The sequence below is a fragment of the Bicyclus anynana genome, chromosome 18 (genome assembly GCF_947172395.1).
Source record: "Bicyclus anynana chromosome 18, ilBicAnyn1.1, whole genome shotgun sequence".
NCBI classification, from domain to species: Eukaryota; Metazoa; Arthropoda; class Insecta; order Lepidoptera; family Nymphalidae; genus Bicyclus; species Bicyclus anynana.
In genome coordinates, this window is record NC_069100.1 from 5,485,370 (window position 1) to 5,507,335 (window position 21,966).

General features: G+C 36.9%; 1 protein-coding gene across 1 annotated transcript in view; it reads right to left on the reverse strand.

Annotated features, from left to right (window-relative positions):
* LOC112053108 (uncharacterized) overlaps window positions 1–21,966 on the reverse strand; it is a 210,709-nt gene that overhangs the window by 18,642 nt on the left and 170,101 nt on the right. The window contains exons 7-14 of the mRNA XM_052887221.1: window positions 19,570–19,691; window positions 18,776–18,833; window positions 11,280–11,431; window positions 7,660–7,804; window positions 6,516–6,646; window positions 3,892–4,045; window positions 1,996–2,090; window positions 65–155 (exon numbers count right to left, since the gene is read on the reverse strand). Of these exons, the coding sequence (XP_052743181.1) occupies window positions 65–155; window positions 1,996–2,090; window positions 3,892–4,045; window positions 6,516–6,646; window positions 7,660–7,804; window positions 11,280–11,431; window positions 18,776–18,833; window positions 19,570–19,691 (948 nt within the window). The remainder of the gene's footprint in view (window positions 1–64; window positions 156–1,995; window positions 2,091–3,891; window positions 4,046–6,515; window positions 6,647–7,659; window positions 7,805–11,279; window positions 11,432–18,775; window positions 18,834–19,569; window positions 19,692–21,966) is intronic.

Below are 21,966 nucleotides of genomic sequence, written 5' to 3' on the forward strand. Positions count from 1 at the left end.
TCTTATTTTTTAAATCCACTTTGGAAGCTTTCTGTTAAAACTAGTGGTAAAAAATTAAGTTTACCAAGTGAATTCTGCGCGTTCATGGGGAATGTATTGAGCTCGAGCTTGGAGTGAGTCGTACTGTTAAACCACCAGTGGTATGTCATAGGATCCTGTAGAAGAAAAACACATGTAATTATGTAGGTCACCAACATCATTAACAACCCTTAGCCGGCTCACTTTTGAGCACGATTCTCCTCTCACAATGGAGTTAGGCTAACAGTCCACGCTATCCCAATGCGGATTGGCAGACTTCACACACGTAGAACATTAAAGAAATTCTCAGGTATGCAGGTTTCCTTACGATTTTTTCCCTTCCACGCTGGTCCAATGCGGATTGGCAGACTTCACACACGTAGAGAATTAAAGAAGTTCTCAAGTATGCAGGTTTCATCACGATTTTTTTCCCTTCACCGTTTGAGACATGTGATATTTAATTACTTAAACTGCACGAGTTTGGCTAATAGCCCGCGCTGATCCAATGCAGAATGGCAGACTTCACACACGTAGAACAATAAAAAAATCTCAGGTATGCAGGTTTCCTCATGATTTCTTCCCTTCTCAGTTTGAGACATGTGATATTTAATTTCTTAAAATGCATATAATTGGCAAGTTATATATTATAGGTACATGCCCCGAACTGGATTCAAACCTACACCTAGGTAATTCTGGAGTTCGAACCGTCGTGGCTTTAGTATGTAGCAGGGCCCAAAGGTCAAGGATAGATAAGATGTTTTCAGGATAACTGTTAGAAAATTACTTTGACAAACTTTTTCAGGATAACTGTTTAACAATAACTTTGACAAACTTTAGTATGGCTTTCTATTTTGAGATACCTTCCTATTTGAATTATATTTGTACCACCCGGCGTCAATTAAATACCAGTGTACTATTGCTCTAAAGGGATCGATCGATTATTATTATTACTGACAGGTATTGTCGTCAATAGGCCTGCAGGCTAATTCACTAACTTCGACGTTTTTAGTTGACATATACGAAATTGACATTCTATGTGACAAATGTCATCCGGTGCCTACTGACAACCCTACGTGGATATTATACGGTAGGTAGATGACATTTCTCAATTGATTTGTAGTTTATTTTAATAGGTTACTAATAAAGAGCAAATTAGTGAAAATGCCGCTGACATAATGGTAATCAATCGGTCAGTGCGCCGTCTATTCCGACGAATTGATAACCCCCTTTTTTTTTGAAGTCGGTTAAAAAAAATTTCAAAATACCACAGAATAGATGATCCAGAATGAGTCTTTACAAGTAGCGTGGTGAAGCCACGTGCATTACGGTTTTATAGCTATCTAAAGCTTCCACCAACAAAAAGAAACTTACGCTTGGCTGTTAGATAAAGGGTCGGATACAGAAGGCAGTAGTTTTATTTTTTTTTAATTTTTAAAAAGAATATTTGCCATATCTTATATCATATATGACCAATATTCCCATTCCCCTCCAACTATTCGGGAAACACTGTATTATAGACTACAAACCCTTGAACAAAAATTACCTGTGCATTTCACAGGCACATTTCGCGTACTCACCTGTGCCTGTACCGCTCAGAAATGACGGCATAGTGCTCAGAGTTATTTTGTGATATAGTAACAGTCTTCTAAGCGTTATTCATGTTGGTTCATTTCATATGTAATTTTTGTTCAAGGGCTTGTAGAGTGGGTACGACAATAGACCAACAGGGCCGGGATCGAACCACCATCACCCCTCGGTTATGTGATCACCCCTCTTATCGTTGAGCTATTGAGGCTCTTAAACAGTAAAAAATTTGAGATTTGGAAGCTCAATTCCAAGTAATAATTTGCGAAAATTATTATGTAATTATTTAACATTCTACTAAACTAAAGTAATGCGAGCGGAAAAGTGGAATATTTTTATAATTTTTCTTAATAATGTGCAAAAATAAATATATTACAAAAACGATAAAGATACCTTTGGATTGGCATCAACTTCGCAGTCTATCTCGACGATCTCCCCCCTGGCAGCTCTCAACACTCCCGCTTGTTGAGTCTTGCATGTCGGGCTATCTATAGATTCACAGAAACAATGTATACATATACAGGGTGCTCGGGAGTATTTCGCATAACTTTAAGGTGTTGACGAGTCCACATATAGGAGCCGAATTGCATAACTAAATTGAAATCGGTTCATCCGTTCGGAAGCTATACATATATAGCCACAGACAGACACGTCAACCTTCTAACATCCCTCTTTTTTCGTCGGGGGTTAAAAATAGGTCACCCCTAGCGATAAATAGGGCGTGATTGATTGTTTGTAATTGTAAGTAGGTACAAATAGAGTATTTATCTTAGCTTTTAGCTATACAAATTTTACGCATACATGTGAATATTTATCCAAAAACGATTTTGTTTACACAGGCCCGTTTCATAGGTATGTGTTTGTTTACATTTTGCGGGATGCCAGTAAACCAAATGTTTACACTGATCTGATGTATGTAGCCGAGTGACATGTAATTTGTATGGATGGAATATTTACTTTGTACATAGATAAGTGGCTTTTTGGGGATTTTTTATGCTAACAATTTTTTGCGAAAAAAGGTCTTGTTTTATTTAAATTGCGCCACAGAAAGTAGAAAACGCTGTACGGGAAAACTAACTAATTTATACTAATATTCTAAAAATGAAGAGTTTGTTTGTTTGTTTGATTGAACGCGCAAATCTCAGAAACTACTGGTCCGATTTGAAAAAATCTTTCAGTGTTAGATAGCCCATTTATCGGGGAAGGCTATAGGCTATATATTATCACTGTACTCCTACGGGAACGGGAACCACGCGGGTGAAACCGCACGGCGTCAGCTACTAAGTTTAGAGAATCGCCGAAATCTTGCCTGCCTATCGGTGTACTAGAAGATATATTTCGGGGACTCAGGAACTGTTCGATCTTGTGCCACCTTCGCCGTTCTACCACATAACCACAGGACTAATAGGCAGCGCAGAGATCGCACTGCAAAGATGTGGAATGCTCTCTCAGCGTCAGTTTTACCCACCACCACCACAATATGGGTATTCAAGTCAAGAGTGAATAGGCATCTTCTAGGCAAGCGAGTTCCACCATAGGCTGCATCATCGCTTACCATCAGGCGAGATTGCAGCTAATAGCTTGCTTTTTCAAAACAAAAAAAAAAAAACAGTTTATGATGTTAATTGGATTAGTTTGTTTGGAATGTGGTTAGTTACGTATTATAAGTGAGTCCGAGAGGACTACCAGTTAAATATATCAATCACTTGCCTAAACACCTTGGCGGACTAAAACTCTGGTGGTAAGCGTCCAGTTCAGTGGCGAATGATGGAATTTTGACGAAGGTAAGTGCCGTCCCAAGGAAAGAAAATTCATACCACTTGATACAAGGATCTAGTTATCTCATACCTACATCAATACATATTCAATACAACAATGAATATGAATGTATGCATTTTAAAAACTGGACTGGGTCAACACCGACGCCATTGAACGAAATTTTGTCTATATTTTGTTATTTAATATAATAAAAATAAGTCGGGTTTTCCTTCCTGACGCTATAACTCCAGAACGCACAAACCGATTTCCAAGGTTTTGCATTCGTTGGAAAGGTCTCGGGCTCCGTGAGGTTTATAACAAAGAAAATTTAGGAAAAGGTAGGAGTAGGGCAGAAGTACGGTAGAGGTAGGGTAGGGTAGGGTAGGGTGTAGGGTGTAGGGTAGGGGTAGAGTTGGGTAGGGGTAGTTGAAAGTTTACATCGAGTTTCACGCGGACGAAGTCGCGGGCGTCCGCTAGTTTAATATGAAAATTACCTATTATTCTAGTCAGTATGATAAATCTAGAACTTACACTTAACATCCAAAACCAGGGGATCGCTGGCTCCATCCCCAAGGCTGTTCCTGGCGATGCAGACGTAGGAGCCGGCCACGCGGCGGGAGACCCTTTGCAGCACCAGGCTCTGGTTGGCTACCACCACTCCTGGACCTGGCTTCACTGTCACACCCTAGGATGAAAACATTATATTACTATATCTATACTTATAATAAAACATTTGTAACACCAAACGTTACCGTGGAATATAATACTACTAGCGCCATCTAGAATCTATACTTGTAATACGAATTCTGTATATGTTGTACATTCTGTACATTGAAGATATTTTAAAAAATTTTTGTTGGGGGGCATAATGTAATCGATACTGAAGCTAAAAATATTTTTTTTTCGATTTTTTGTCTGCCTGTTTATCTGTGTTTTTTTGTTATTCGGGCATCACGCTGAAACTACTGAATGAATTCAAATGAAACTTGGCACGGTTTAAGACCATAATATGGAGAAGGTTATAGGAGGTTTTTATTGCGAAAATAAAAGAAGGGGGCGAAATAGGGGTTGAAAGTTTGTATGGAAAGTACTTTATTTTTAGAGTTACAGTTTTAAAAATTTGCTCATAAATCATAAAAAAATACGAAATATAATGGAATTCAAAAAAATTTATAATTCAAAGTGGTGAAATAGGGCTTGAAAGTTTACATTGGTTTCCACGCTGACAAAATGGCAGGCGTCCGCTAGTATATAATAAAGTGCCTGGAGACAAAAGTCTTCGAGCAGTGCGTGTTGCCAGTGATGACTTATGGTTCCGAAACTTGATCGCTAACTATGTGCCCCATAAGAAGGCTCAGTCACACAGCGAAGGTAGGAACCAGCTATGCTCGGTGTATCTCAGAGTGATCGAATCTGCATGAGGAGATACACACAAGAACTAAAGTCACCGACGAGTCACGAGCTGAAGTGGCAGTGGATGGTTCACATATAGTTCGAAGAGCCGGGGTCACAAGGTGCTGGAATGGCGAAACCCCGCACTTGAAAACGCAGTGATGGTCTGACCCCCCATGTCAGTTGGACTGACGATATAAAGCGAGTCGCAAGGATTCGCTGGATGCGGGCGGCTCAGGATCGCGATATTTGGAAGTGCTATTTTTTCATCGCGCTATTAGTGTATTTTTTCAAAATGAATTTATTTGGTTTACAACATTTGACGAGTCAGCTTTGAAATACAGTAAAAGCTCATTATTCGCGGGGGACACGAAACTATCCATTCGCAATTTCGGCAATAGGTATTTGCAAGTTAAAGTTTAAATTTGCAGATTTTACGTCAATTTCGTCAGTCAGATCCGCGAATAACGAAATATTTTGCCGCGAATATAGGAATTGGGACGCAATTTTTTAATCCGCGAATAGTGAAAACGTGAATAAAGAAAGCGTGAATAAGGAGCCTTTACTGTAAATAAAAGGAATATTACAGTTTTTGAATAAATAAATATGTAATTACTGCTATAAATATTATTGTAAAGTTCTTTAATATAAAAAAGATCATCGGTAAACGCATTATTCAGTCCGAACTTCAATACAATTTATCGTGTTTCAATTTACGTAATATCAATTACATGGTCTACAATTTTCATTTAATTCAACGTTCGTTTTGCAAAATAAATACGTACTGATGAACAAATAAATAATTAATTATTATTAAACAAGTGAAACTGTCGAATGTACACACGAATTCGTTACACATTGTTTCAATAATTAATTTTATGATACATCGGAATGTATACCAAATATTTTTACTAATTGACAGCCATTTTTGTTTGATGTAAATTGTAAATTAAGTATGTGATATTATTTACAGGCGATTTTAAATTATTATAGTTATAACTGTTTATAATTTGTGTTTGTTGATCTAGTGGTATGTTGAGTATCTGCTCGGTCTTGGGTTTTAAGTCTATGAAACTATTAACTTGTATTTTTTTCTCAAGATGTTTATAGTTTTTTTAAGACGCTTAAATAAGCTTCACTATGTAAGTAAGAAAATATTGGAATCTTTTAACCCACTTCCCGGTCTTCGATTAGGATGAAATTTTGCACACGCTCTGAGATCTGGTGAAAATACACGACAAGCTAAGAAACGTAATTGCAAAGCCAACATGGCGGCCTCCCCAAGATGGCGGACTGGCTGTTTGAAATCCACCCCCATGATATGGATATCAAATGAAAGGGGTTTGGTGTCAAGAATACGAAAAAAATAGTCACGTGTCTTAAATCAAATCATCAAGGATATCAAGCGGGTTGCAGGGAGCCGCTGGATGCTGGCGGCTCGAGAACATTTTATTGGAAGTCCATGCAAGAGGCCTATGTCCAGCAGTGGACGTCCATCGGCTGATAACGATGATGATGATTGAATATGGATTTAGCATAAGTAACTTGTAAGCGCAGTGTCGGCCGACCCCCCACCAGGTGGACTGACGACATCAAGCGAGTCGCAGGGATTCGCTGAATGCAGGTGGCTCAGTATCGTGATGTTTGGAAGTCCCTACAAAAGGCTTATGTCCTGCAGTGGACGTCCATCGGCTGATATGATGATGATGATGATGAACTTGTCGTGGAAATAATAAACTATAAAGTAGGCTATTAATACATACATTGTGTGTGAAATACACATGTGTGTGCCACGGGTTTGCGCGCACCATGCAGTCCAAGTACACGTCGGAGCCTTCCACCACTTTATCTGCGTCCAAGTTCGCTCCCAACTCCAACTTCACCACCGGCAAGTCTGGAAGAACGACTTAAGTTAAGTTTTGCAAGTTCTACACCCGAGAGCCTATAGCCAGACATCTCTCATTTTAGCTGATGGTAAGCGATTATGGTATCTGTGGCCCTCATAAAAAGGCTCAAAGTCACTCAGCGGGCGATGGAGCTGTGCTTGGGGTTTCTGTGCGTGATCGAATTAGAAATGAATCCACAGAAGAACCAATGTCACTGACATAGCTCAGCGAGTCGCGAAGCTGAAGTGGCAATGGGCAAGCCACATAGTTCGAAGAGCCGATGGATGTTGGGGTCCTTAGGTGCTGGAATAGTAGGTAAGTCCTTAGGTCTTTAGGCGACGTCGCACCGGAAACAGCAGTATTGTTCGACCCCACACTAGATGGACTGAGGACATCAAGCGGGTTGCAGGGAGCCACTGGATGCTATCCGCTCGAAAGTCGAGACCGTTTTGTTTGAAAGTCCTTGCAAGAGGCCAATGGCCAGCATCGGCTGTTGATAATGAAGTAATGTTGCAGTTTAAGATGGAAGCTGGCTAACTTGTTAGGAGGAGGATGAAAATTCACACCCCTTTCGGTTTCTACACGACATCGTCCGAAAAACTAGATCGCTTGGCGGTACGCCTTTGCCGGGAGGGTGGTAACTAGCTATGGTCAAAACCTACTAGCCCAGTCCAGTCATATTCAGTGGATATGACTTCTGACTTCGATTCGAAGTCGGACCAGGACATGCACCTCAAACTTTTTAGTAATGCGCATTTAAGAAATTAAATATCAATTGCCTCAAACGGTGGAGAAAAACACCGTCAGGAAACTTACATACCTGAGAATATTTTTAATTCTCTACATGTGTGAAGCCTGCACATCCGCATTGGTGGTGGACTAAGGCCTGCCCCTCTCACTCTAAAAGGAAACTCTTGCTCAATAGTGAGCCGAATATGGGTTGATAATGATGATACCTAGGTTCCCTGGGCCGGCGTTGTATGGGCCGACGTCCAATCCCTTTTCTATCCAATAAACTCACGTTGTATCTCAAGTTTCCATCCATCTTCGTGTGTGGAATGCGACAGAGTGGGCTGGACGGCTCTGCATGACAGCACCCTGCCAGCGTCTTCTATAGACGGCACCAGGGTCAGGATGCTGCTGGTCACGTTGCCGTCTGATGACGTCTGTTCAAAAGAGATAATACATTTAAAATCATTACTAATGCACCTGGAGGTCACTACTGAAAATCAGTGCTGCATACTATACTTTTATTTGGAGTACAATGCTCGCCACGGATCTTTATGTTTGTGAAGTTAGCTGCGGAATGAGTAATGCTCATTCGTACAGACGCGAACACTCCCCGCCCGTGCCTTAGTACCGTTATTGATTCGTTGTGCAGTCATTTGTTGCTAACTTCACAAACACAAAGATCCGTGACGAGCATAACACATAACTTCGTCATGCATTAACCAATTTCGAATTTTTTTTTTGGATAGAATAGACTTCCAGATTGGTCCTGGTGCATTTGCATGAAAATCGGTTTAACATTTTGTGTTAAAATCAAAATAACTGAAATACGTCTTTGAAGTCACTTCCATTTTTATGTTAAAAAGATTATTGAATTTGAATTTTGAGGCATTTACTGACATCATAATATTCTTGGTTTTTTTTCAAGCCACGACTCAATACTTGTATACTTTTTTTTTAATAAATCAATATTTTTAATAGTGTCCTTAATTGTGTAATACAAAGTAATACCTCGAACACTAATATAATACCATGATTCAGAACAAAGAGATGTCGCTATAATACAAATCTAGACCAATCTCACAAAGTATGACCTATATTACAAATAATTTAGCAATTAATTATAATTGTTACTTCGGTCAAAGCTAAACAATAGCCCAGCGTGGTATCCAGTATTTAAGGACATAAATCTAGTTTAAACGACGAATCATAACTCGGTAATCCTAACACAAGAGGTAAATGACTCACGATGCATTTCCAACAATGTAGAATATGCAATAACCAAGTACCTTTAGTACTACTAAAGTACTACTAGCGAACCGAATCCTTTAGTACTACTAGACCTCGACCGCGTGGAATTCAGTTTTTCACAAATCCCACGGGAACCATGGATTTTTCCGGGATAAAAATATATGTATTATTCCAGAGTGAAATCTATTTCCATTCCAAATTTCAGCCAAATCGCTTCAGTAGCCGCAGCGTAAAGGAGGAACAAACATACACACACACAAACTTTCGCCTTTATAATATTAGTGTGACTAGCGGATGCCCTTGACTTCATCCGCGTGAAGTTCTGTTTTACACAAATCCCGTGGATACCAAGGAATTTTCAGGTATAAATAGTAGCATGTGTTAATTAGGGTTCAATCAATTAAGTAGTTTGTTCAGCACAAAACATTCATACAGATTTTCAATACAAATTTACAATACTAGCGGACGCCCGCGACTTCGTCCGCGTGGAATTTAGTTTTTCATAAATCCCTCGGGAACCTCGGGTTTTCCGGGATAAAAAGTAGCCTATGTGTTAATCCTTGCTATAATATATAATCTTAATAGCAAATTTCAGCTAATTCGGTTCAGTAGTCGAAACGTGTAAGAGTCACAAACATTCATATCATCAAAATCATCAGTTTTCGCAAATCTCGGGAAACCATGGACTTTTTCGGGATAAAAAATAGCCTACGTGTTAATCCAGAGTAAAATCTATTTCCATTATAAATTTTAGCCAAATCGCTTCATTAGTAGCGGCGTAAAAGAGTAACAAACATCCAAACATCCATACAAACTTTCGCGTTTATAATATTATTAGGATTAGTTGGATCTTGTAAAATAATAAAAAGGCTATACGTCGAAGCCTTTATTGTATATTTATTGCTCAATAAAAACTCTGTCGGAATGGAATGGAATTTAGGACATACAACCCTTTCTGTGTATTTTCTATTTGGATATCACGCGATTTTTACAGATATCGCGATTTTTATAGATAGGTACTTACCCATAAGCATAACTGTCTATACTAATATTTTTAACCGACTTTAAAAGAGGAGGTTCTCAATTCAACGCTTTTTTTATGTTTGTTAGGTACCTCAAAACTTCGTCATTTCATAACTAATTTTGAAAATTCTGTTTTTTATTAGAAAGGGTATATATACTCTTGAAGTGGTCCCATTGTCATCATGTACAATTAATACGACACCGGCTTATCACCGCTTTCAAAATGATCAGTAGGTAATGTGATAATGATAATGTAACTAAGATGTTACTTTTCGCTTTTTAGTTAAGTCGGTACGTTATATGTTTTAGAAGTCGGTTGTATTTTTTTATAAAGAGATTAAGTTTGTGAGGTTGGTGGGGTAATCTCTGGATCTATAAAACTGAATTTGAAAATTCTTTTACCAATAGAAAGCAATGTTATTTGTGAGTATCATTGGCTAAACTTTAACCCCATAATCGCACGGGAACGGGAACAACACGGGTGAAACCACGGGGCGACTGTTAGTGTATTATAAACCCTGATTCGTTGACTCAGACAAAAGGATTTCAATACGCTAACCTAAGTAGACGAATTCACAAACGTCCACTGACCATTTATTGAGCTTATTAGAAAATCCATAAACGAATGAGAACAGAAATTTGTTCTCATATCAATCGCCAATTAAATTTTACATGTACGGTTTCCTGACCTTTTCTATATTGACAATGGTTAATCTTTTATAGACATCGGTCGATTGCAATCACCGAGTGAATCACGATATGGATCAGGCAGTCTTAATGATCGTAAATAGTTGTAATACAATTGATTCGATCACAATGGATTAGTCATTAGGAACTGCGACATTTGGTGTATTGGAAATTGGATTGGTTCATAGTCGTGACTGTGGAATTATAAAAATAAACTAAGCGGTAGGGTACTGTAGTTGCATTGAAGATATACTTAATTGGTGCACCAGCAACTAACAGACTGCATAACATCTATCTATATACTTAAAATAAAACTGTAGCAGGTCTTATTCTGTAAATTGAAGATATTTTGAAAATTTTAGTTGGAGGGCTATATATCTTAGCTGGTGGGAAGCTTCGGCCGTGGCTAGTTACCACCCTACCGAAAAAGACGTACCGCCAAGCGATTAAGCGTTCCGGTACGATGTCGTGTAGAAAACGCAAGGGGTGTGGATTTTCATCCACCTCCTAACAAATTAGTCCGCTTCCATCTTAGATTGCATCATCACTTACTATCAGGTGAGATTATAATCAAGGGCTTGTAAAGAATAAAAAAAATAATCGATACTTTTTTTTACTACAATCTCACCTGATGGTAAGTGATGATGCAATCTAAGATGGAAGTGGACTAACTTAACTTAACTTAACGGAGGAGGATGAAAATCCACACCCCTTTCGGTTTCTACACGACATCGTACCGGAACGCTAAACCGCTTGGCGGTACGTCTTTGTCGGTGGGTGGTAAGAAACCACGGCCGAAGCCAGATCTAGATCAATTAAGAAAAACATCAATCGGTCCAGCTGGGGATGGTACCCAAAATCACCGTTTTGTAAATCCACTGTGCTTACCACTGCACCACGGAGGTCGTCAAAATGAAGCCAAGGTGGCGAAGACTTAGATAAGTTACTTACAGTTTCCCTGATAGACTTCAACCTGGTGCCTCCCTTCCACCAAGATATGCTGGGCTTAGGGCGAGCGCCTACCGCCTGGCAGACCAACTCTGTGCTCTGCCCAGCCACTAGGGGACGCTTGCCTCCCAGCAATCGCACCCATAGAGGTCGCACTGTGGACAATAGAAAACATTATTTAAAAAACCGGACAAGTGCGAGTCGGACTCGCCCACGAGGGTTCCTGACAAATCACTCTTCGTCATATATCGCCTAAAAAACTTCTGGCCAAACTATTGTTACGGAGAACCTTCTTACTAGAGACATAAGGTTCATAATCACTCGCCCATATCCAGTTTTTTATCCATCCAGTTTTGACGACCTCCGTGGCGCAGTGGTATGCGCGGTGGATTTACAAGACGGAGGTCCTGGGTTCGATCCCCGGCTGGGCAGATTGAGATTTTCTTAATTTGTCCAGGTCTGGCTGGTGGGAGGCTTCGATCGTGGCTAGTTACCACCCTACCGGCAAAGACGTACCGCCAAGCGATTTTGCGATACGATGCCATGTAGAAACAGAAAGGGGTGTGGATTTTCATCCTCCTCCTAACAAGTTAGCCCGCTTCCATCTTAGACTGCATCATCACTTAACATCAGGTGAGATTGTAGTCAAAGTCTAACTTGTAACGAATAAAAAAAAAACTTCTTACTAGAGACATAAGGTTCATAATCACTCGCCCATATCCGGTTTTTAATTATTGTATTGTAGCGTTTTTAATTAAAGTTCATTTAAATGGGTCAACCGAGACGTGGACAGAGGACGTTTGTAGAAACAAAACAGAAAAATTTCCGATGTATCATTAATTAAAGATAACCACAAGCTTGGTGACATCTGTGTGCCCTACATTATTACTCGTTCGTTAAAGAAAGAAAATAGAAGTAAAAGTTATATACTAGCGTCTTGCCTTTAAATTACGCTTAAATTTTTTGTCTGAAAACAATAGTCTAAATATATAAATCTCAAAGGTGACTGACATAGTGATCTAACGCACAGCCCAAACCACTGGACGGTTTGGGCTAAAATTTCGCATGCAGGTAGATGTTATGACGTAGGAATCCGCTAAGAAAGGATTTCGATGAATTCTACCCCCAAGGAGATATAATAGGGGATGAAAGTTTGTATGAAACTTTGTCAATTTTGCGGCGATTTAGCTAAAATTTTTAATGAAAATAGATTTTACTCTGGATGAACACATAGGCTACTCTTCATCCCGGAGAAATCCATAGTTCCCGCGGGATTTGTAAAAAACTGAATTCCACACGAAAAAAGTCGCGCTAGTTTAATCATGTAAATTTAATCTATAGATACTAATATTACAAAGAGGTAAAGTTTATGAGGTTGATGAGAAATTACTTAACCGATATTAAAAAATAAATATACGGTCGAATTGAGAAACCTCCTCCTTTTTTTGAAGTCGGTTAAAAATAGAATAATAGAAAGCTACTTTTCGGACCGGGAAACTAAACGGGTGAAACCGCAAGGCGCCTGATAGTTGTTTCAATAAAATAAATGCTTACTTTAATAATTTCTCTTTACCACAATAAAAAGTATTAGTACCTACTTGTGTGTGTTAATCCAGAGTATAATCCCTTACAGCTGAGATGTCCGAAATTAGGCCCACTTTTTAGAACGATACAGAAATGAAAACTGTACTAAAAATCTTGTATATTTTACTAGGTTACTCTATTATATCGCCAACATGGAAAATAAGCTGATTTCATTATTTTCACATCGATCGTAGTTATTTATGTATCCTCTTTGATGCGTATTTTACTGATTATCCGTTGTCTTTGCAAACGCACGTTGTCAATGTCAAAGTCAATCAATGAATGAGATGTCATTGTTAAAAATTTAATCTTCTGTTCATTAAACTGTCAGTTTTGCTAGGGACTTGACATTATCGTTATCAACCCATATTCGGCTTACTGCTGAGCTCGAGTCTCCTCTCAGAATGAGAGGTTTTTGCCAATAGTCCATCACGCTGGCCCAATGTGGATTGGCAGACTTCACACACGCACAAAATTAAGAAAATTCTCTGATATGCAGGTTTCCTCACGATGTTTTTCCTTCACTATTTGAGACACGTGATATTTGACATTATAATATTGTCCTTTTTCGACTAAATGTGTCAAGTCCTTATTTAAAACTGTCGCCTCTCAGTTTAACACTGATAATGTCAGAGGGATACGAAGTATTGCCCACCTTGAAACCACCCAAATTGAAACAAGTAATTTAACTGATTAGGCAAATATAATAATTATCCTAATTTATGGCCAATTTTCAACTCTGTATCATTCGTATAATTTGGGCCCGAGTTTTTATGGAGACTGGAATTTACGTTTTTATAACTCGAAAGTAAGAATACTAGTATATAATATGAAATTTATATGTATTTAGAAATGTAAAATATATAAGTAAATTCAAAAGCGGCAAAAAGCACAATTTTTGCACGAATGAATATCAGAATTCAGAATGTACTGCGCCGCATCGAATTTAAATTTTAAAGTATTCAGAATAACCGAGCGAGCCTTTACGTGGCCGGCGCTTATTTAAAAACGAAAAATGTAAAATGTTCTTTGTATGTTAATTATGGGGGAAAATTAATGTTATTATTAAGTCATAATATATTCGAAAGGTAAAGGTAAGTAAATTTTTAGTTTTGTAGCATTTTTGATGCGAAACTTTTTTTAAAAGCCGTGCCTGCGTTTTTTGCCCATTTCTTACTGCTTTTTTTATTTTATTAAAATACAAAATTGAAAAGAAAACATGTTTAAATTAGTTTTGAAAACTTGAATGTAAAATGTCACAGTTGTAGATCAGATCAATTGTACCAGTAGCAGACCAATTTCCATATTCACCTGTATTATTACAGCTTTTTAAAAACTGAATTAATTTGAAATTTGGACACTTATTGTTTTGGGATTTGAATTGGGATCAATAGTGAATATACATAGTTTTCAACGTTTTGGAAATTTTACCCCTCGAAATGTTAAATAGGGGATGAAAGTTGGCACAAAAAAAAAATTAAATCAATACTTAATATTATGAAGAGATACAATTTGTGAGGTCATAGGGGGTAGGTACGCTTTGGATCTACTAAACTGATTTTGAAAATTCTTTTACCACTAGAAAGCCACGTTATTTGTGAGTGTAATAAGCTATATTTTATTCGTATATTCCCACGGGAACGGGAACTAAGCGGGTAAAAACGCGAGACGTCTGTTACCATACTATTACTAGCTGACGCCGCGCGGTTTCACCCGCGTGGTTCCTATTTCTGTTGGAATACGGGGATAATATATAGCCTATAGCCTTCCTTGATAAATCTAACACTGAAAGAATATTTCAAATCGAACCAGACCAGATTAGCGCGTCTGATCAAACAAACAAACAAACTCTTCAGCTTTAAAATATTTTTTTTTTATTCTTTACAAGTTTGCCCTCGACTACAATCTCACCTGATGCTGTCTAAGATAGAAGCGGGCTAACTTGTTAGGAGGAGGATGAAAATCCACACCCCTTTTGGTTTCTACACGGCATCGTACCGGAACGCTAAATCACTTGGCAGTACGTCTTTGTCGGTAGGGTGGTAACTAGCCACAGCCGAATCTCACCAGCCAGACCTGGACTAATTAAGAAAATCTCAATCTGCCCTGCCGGGGATCGAACCCAGGACCTCCGTTTTGTAAATCCACCGCGCACACCACTGCGCCACGGAGGCCGTCAAAATTATTTTAGAAAATATTAGTATAGATAAAAAACCGTCTACAGTAAATACGATATTTTGATACGATTTGATAGTAATTACAGAACAATCAAAGGCAAAAGGCTGCTGCAACAGATTCCCATTGCCGTTTTCAATTTCAACGCAACCACGTAAATTGCTTAATTAACTCAAAAGCATGACGTATTAAATACGGTATTGATTAATTTAAACTGCGAAAACCGGTGGAGGCATTTCAGTTTCGTGCCTTTTATTTTTCAACAAGCTTTTATTTTGACTTCCTGTAACAAGCTTTTATTTGACTTCCTGTTAAAGTCCTTGGGCCCAGACTCAGGAATGATGTGGAATTCCCTTCCGGCGTGTGTTTCCTGGAACGTACAATTTGAGCACCTTCAAGGCAAGAGTGATCATGCATCTTTAAGGCAAGCTTATCATTTAATTCATTCATCATATACATATTTATATCAAAAGTCAAAATACGTTTATTTCAATTAGGCTTAGTTTACAAGCACTTTTGAAAGGTCAAGATTATGTCATAATTTAATTTAATCAAATGGTGGTAATAATAGTCGAAAACTTAACTAAAGTTACAAGGGTTCCAAACGTGCCTTGGTCCGAGAAGAGCCCACAACAAACTCAGCCAAGGTTTTTTTTTACCATATACGGCTACTAAAAGTAGCTTTCTATTATTGTACATTTTATAAACTTATTTAAAACTAAGCACACAGTCGTATATTACAGTTTAACACCAAGCTTTTTAAATCATTAATATAATCATTAACACTATAATAAGCCTTCCCCAAAAGCTTGCGTTTAATAAACACTTTGAACTTTTTGAGAGACATTCCAGTAGCTTTATGTGGTAGTTTATTATAAAAGTATCAATCATTCAATTTATCATTTATCATTACTTAGACTTAACATTGCTTTTCATCAGGCATGATTGTTGTCAATTGCAAGCCTATATAATATAAAAAGTAGGTATGTGAAAATCGTGGCGAGGGGGACCAATTATGTTGTAGTGCGTTTTCCTTCCCAGCCATCTTTGAGACTTCGGTATGCGACAAGGTTACCTCTTGACACAATTTTCGCAGAATCAGATTTTTTGGATAAAATCTGGATACTTAAGTAGTTTCTGATGTTACGTAGTCGAGCCATATACATAGCACAAAAAAAAATTGTTAAAAGAATATTTATGCTTTGCTTTCCTATTCTTTCAGGTTTACACACATACGCGCTATAGCTTCGCATTGAATATTGGATGGATTTTATTTATACAATTTGTAACAACAAACGTTAGCGTGACATAGAATACTACTAGCGCCATCTAGAATCTATACTTATAATACGAATACTGTACATTCTGTACAAAATGTACAGATTTTTGAATGTTTTTGTTGGGGGGCATCATATAATCGATACTGAAGCTAAAAATATTTTTTTTTTGCGATTTTTTGTCTGTCTGTCCGTGTTTTTTTGTTATTCGGGCATCACGCTGAAACTGCTAAATGAATTCAAATGAAACTTGGCACGATTTAAGGCCATAATACGGAGATATTTATATAATACTTTTTATTGCGAAAATAAAATAAGAAGGGGGTGAAATAGGGGTTGAAAGTTTGTATGGAAAGTCCTTAATTTTTAAGAGTTACAGTTTTAAAAATTTGTTCATAAATCATAAAAAAATACGAAATATAATATGATTCAAAAAATTTTAAAATTCAAACTATAAAGTGGTGAAATAGGGCTTGAAAGTTTACATCGATTTACACGCGGAAGAAGTCGCGGGCGTCCGCTAGTTATAAATAGATTCATTAAAATATTAAAGTTAAGAGCGCGCGACACGTCGGTACGATATGGATAAAATTCGAAGCGCAAACGAGACCCCGAATTTCACGTGAGTGAAAAGCACGGAGCGATTGACGCGCGACGCAAATTTTATGATGTGAGCGCCAAAACCATTTTTACCTAATTGCAAGTAAATTAAACAACATAACAAAAAACAAAATGGCCATGTTCAAGATATATACCTAATTTTCTATACAAAACAAAAATTTAAGAAAATAAGTTTGCTTTTCCTGAGATTGAAAGCAAAATGTGAGCAAAACATGTATTTTTCAAAAAAGAAACTATCGAGAAAAGTTTTACAAATTGTGTATTTTGAATAGTCATAACGAAGCTAACACTTTGAAATATCATTTACCCAAATATCAGGCTCCTAACTTTTCCAGGATCTGAGATCCAGAACCATTTGTAACCACCAAATTACATATTGCACACTCTTAAAGCAAATCGTCATGGATTCAAGTGTGAAGAGGGCTTTATGCTAACATTAAGTATACATCAAAACCGTCAAACACACGTGATCATATTTCACTCGACTGTAAAGTCACGTTCACACACATCACCGCGCTGTCAATTACAAGTTCCACGGATTAACATCCCGCGGGATATAAATGGCCCTATTATGATTATGCCTCATACTCACACGTATGACACTCGTCTTTTGAGATTTACGAGTTCCTTTTGAGATTAAAGGCAGGTATGAGGTTTGTTTAATACTGACTTTCATGTCTATCAAGCTGAAATGTCAGCTTTCGATAGCGTAAGGTATCACGACATGAAAGAATCACGATTACAAATGATGGCTTAGCTATCGAGAGCTAATCTCCATTATTTTTTAAAATAATATAAAAAAATAATATGTTACAAATAGTACCTGCTTCCCGCCTATTTCATATAGATACGTGTCGCCGCCTAGCGTATAGCAGCGTCATTCCATTTCATACTTTTATGACTTCCGGTTATTATAGTTAAATTTAATTAATTAACAATGATTATCAATCCGAACAGTGTAGAGGTTATTATTAATGATTTATATAAATATAATTATTTATTTTACATAATATAAATTCATCATTGGTTATTTTACTCTTAACAATTGTGACGTCACGTTATGATTTATATTGTATTTAATTTCTCAACTTTGTGTTTCGATATTTTAATATTATTTTACGATTGTTATAAATCTCCTCTAATTAATTAATGTGTTTTAGATAGAATTATAACGTTTGGTTTGTATAATAATACTCCGGAACTATTATTAAAACGTACCTACTTGTATTGTTAACATATTCGTGCTACCAACAGTAGACACTAACTTTGCAAATATTATAAAATAGAGGGTTGTTTGGCAGATTTATTCTTATACTACCATCAGCGTGTAATATTAACATTATAGCGGAAGCTATGCTGAAATTGTTATCGAATAAATTTGTGTACAGTGAAAGTATTATTTTACTTCTCCCACCTTCTGTTACAAATAACGTGTGTTGACGAATAAACGAAAGAGTTTTAATTTTCCTATCTATTCTTATACTAAAATGTATTATGTAAGCAAAACCGAACCAATTTTGATTGGTGGAGCGAAAAATATCTGCGTGCAAAAATATCAGTATCCAATAAAATTTTAAATTCAACGCTATTGACTATTGACACTCCACCAGTTAAAAGGAATTCGTGCTGACGACTCGCTGACCCATCTACAATTTAAAGTCATAACTTGCATAGTATCCGCATCCGCATCCGCTAATTGTTGCGGATACGGAAGCGGATGTTGAATATACGTTCCGCGAATCCGGATACGAAGACGAATCTGCATCATCTATAATGTGATCCCCGTGACGTCATGGTATTGTGGATGCATGAGAAGTTTCAGGAAATTAAAAAAATACTTACAGTTCACATCTATGGTAAGATTTTCAGACAGCGGTGTGATGGAGGGATCCGTCACGGCCTGTTACAGAAAAAGTTATACTATTGCATATACATATAATATTTAGTTTAACAGATTAAAAAGATCGTGGAGATTAATTACTTGAAATTTTTAGGGTATTTTGTTGGGATTATGTGGTAGCTGGAAAACTGGTCGACATTTTTGGGTAGGCAAGCTAACTTGTCCAAATTACAAACATGGTGGAGATTAATTACTCAAAATTTTTAGGGTATTTTGTTGGGATTATGTGGTATTAGCTGGAAAGCTGATCGACATTTTTGGGTAAGCATTTGAGCAAGCTAACTTGTCCTGTACCTCTTCTACACTACCCTGACACAGAACTGAAGACCTAGTAGGGAATATGGTAGTGAAGCCAAACCAACCCCTATATATATTCCAAAGCAAGGACATTTTTTTTGCAAAATTTTTAAAGAATTATGTTCAGATAGAATATAACTTATATTAATATTATTATAATTATTGAAGAATACGTTAAGTCATCGGTCCCGGTTATTATTATTATAATACATTGGCCTATAAAAAAATCAATTATAACCAAGAATCATTGTAATCTACGTCGAAACAGCGTGGTGGATCAACGCTCCATATTTAAGCTTCTTTAGAAGTGAAGTAGAAGTGTCCTTTACAAGTGAAATCATTATTTATTAATAGTTAAAAATAATAATAATTAAAATAAAATTAATAGTTAAGTATATAATGTTTATGAATGGTGGTTAATTAATGCTAGATAGTATACCTGACAAGTGATTTCACTGCCATAATCGCTTCGTTGTAGCGTGAAGGACAAGGCAGCTCTGGCCTCCGAGTTAGCCAACAACGCGTGTGACTTCCACCACGACACGCGCGCGACTGGACGACCTGTGTGAAAATAAAACATTTTGTAAAATAATGAAGGTAGTTGGTTTTTTGTTGTTACGAGTAATAACTACTGCTCCTATTTGAAAACTTCTATCAGTGTTAGATAGCCCATTTATCGAGGAAGACTATAGGCTATATATTACGCAAGTGAAACCGCGCGGCGTCAGCTAGTACTGAGTATATATGAGTACTTTTATTTTCAACTATCTAGTTGTCAATGCGAATATAAGACTTTAATGTATATTGTATATGTAGATAAATGCACGAGTTCCTGAGATAAACTCTTGATAAGCTGACGAACAGACACAAAACAATTTTTTAATCGTGTTTTAAATAGAAAATTCATATGGTTCTTTAAATGTAAAGACTTATCGAAGCCGTTTATTCGGGTCATTTCCTATACATCCTATATTGAAATAGTCACGATGCAAAGCTAGACCCAAAGACCCAGGGAATGCGCGACGATATTGCCTTCCCTGTAATCCATTCTATGCATTTGCATGAGTCCTCTGCGGTCAACGATATTACACAATCACTTTATTTTGTCCGCATATTTGCGGAATCAAATCATAGATGGCGCTATACTGTCATTAAGTCGCGCTAGCGTTTATACTTTGCGGTGAGTTAAGTACAGTGCCAAGGTTTACAAGATTGTGGTTATATAAGCATGTTGATGGCTAGTCTAATTATTTAATTTTATCTTGAAAGGGCTACAAGATGTCGACTTTGTAGCCTAAGTTATTCATTATCATCCGATACTTAATACTTATTAAGTATTACTTATCCCGGGATGCTAGGATTGCTGGGCAAAATTCCAGTATATATAAATAGAAAAATTAAAATAATATTTTGATAAGTTGTAGAAAGGGAAACACTAATCATAATCACTAAGCAGACTATTCTCTATGCGAATTATTTATAAGTACCTAACTTATAAATAATTACTTATTGCAAATAGATTTTGTTTATTTATTATTTTTTTACATATCCCACCAATCAGAATCGGATGCTGGGCAAAGTTTATTTATTCACTATATAAAATAGAAAATATTTTGATAAAATGTAGAAATATAAACATATTTGCGAGTATTGCAAATAGATTTTTTCTATTTTATTTTATCATCGTCAAATTACGCTAAAAATAAAAAAAAACAATACAATGAAAAGTGTAATACAATGAAACGTGCAAAAACAAAAGGGATTCATCGCTCAGACTTCTGACGAATGACGAAATTAAATGAACAAGGGGTAGAAGTTTAAAACAATGGAAAATACACTTAATTAAAAACGATCGATGGTCGGGCCATGAGATTATCTCCCCTCTAGAGTTACCCGCAAGCGAAAATACTAATGTTCTTCTAAAACTATCGGAACGGTTTTTACAAATCCCGCAGGAACCATACATTTTTAATGACTTATTATATATTTAATTAATGTAAAAGCCCCATTAAATTAGGCCGTTCCAAAGATTACCCGAACAAACAGAAAGACAGACGAAATTTTTAAAAAAGTTTGTTTGTGTTTTGGTTTCGTGTTTATGTGCAAATAATTATAATCACTTAAGAATCACTGACAGACTGTTAATAATTTAATTAAGTGTTTTTGTTGAAATAGTCATGACCGAAGAGATTTGAAACCCGTGCGGGGTGATTAGGCATGAACTTTGTGCAACGAGGCGTAAACCAAACAGTTTAAATTTTAAGGAAATACATTTTTTTTAATATTCATTAAGTTTACTTATGTCAAATGAATAACTTTGTAAACGCGGCTGGTATTTCTTTAACTTACCGCGTTCAAATCAACAAACACCTTTTAGTTGTAAGACAATATTACATTATATTTAAAGACTAGCTGACGCCGCGCGGTTTCACCTGCGTGGCCTTTATAGCCTTCCTCGATAGACGGGCTATCTAAAACTAAAAGAATTTTTCAAATCGGACCAGTAGTTCCTGAGATTAGCGCGTTCAAACAAACAAACTCTTCAGCTTTATAATATTAGTATAGACACAGTAGATATATTACAAGCAGTATAATAACTCGGCCATATTTTTGAAATAAATACCTACAGCCGCGCGCTCCGTAAACATGTGATAGGGCTGCCTGCCTCCAGCATTTTAATTACATTTGCCAACTTTGTGTTTCCATTTAGTTATGTGATTGTAAATATACTTTTTTTTTTAAATAAACAAATAAAATACTTTGTAAATTGTAGTAAAATAGGAAGTGATCAATAAAATGCGTGTTGTTTTTTGATTGGTAGATTTAAATAAGGCTG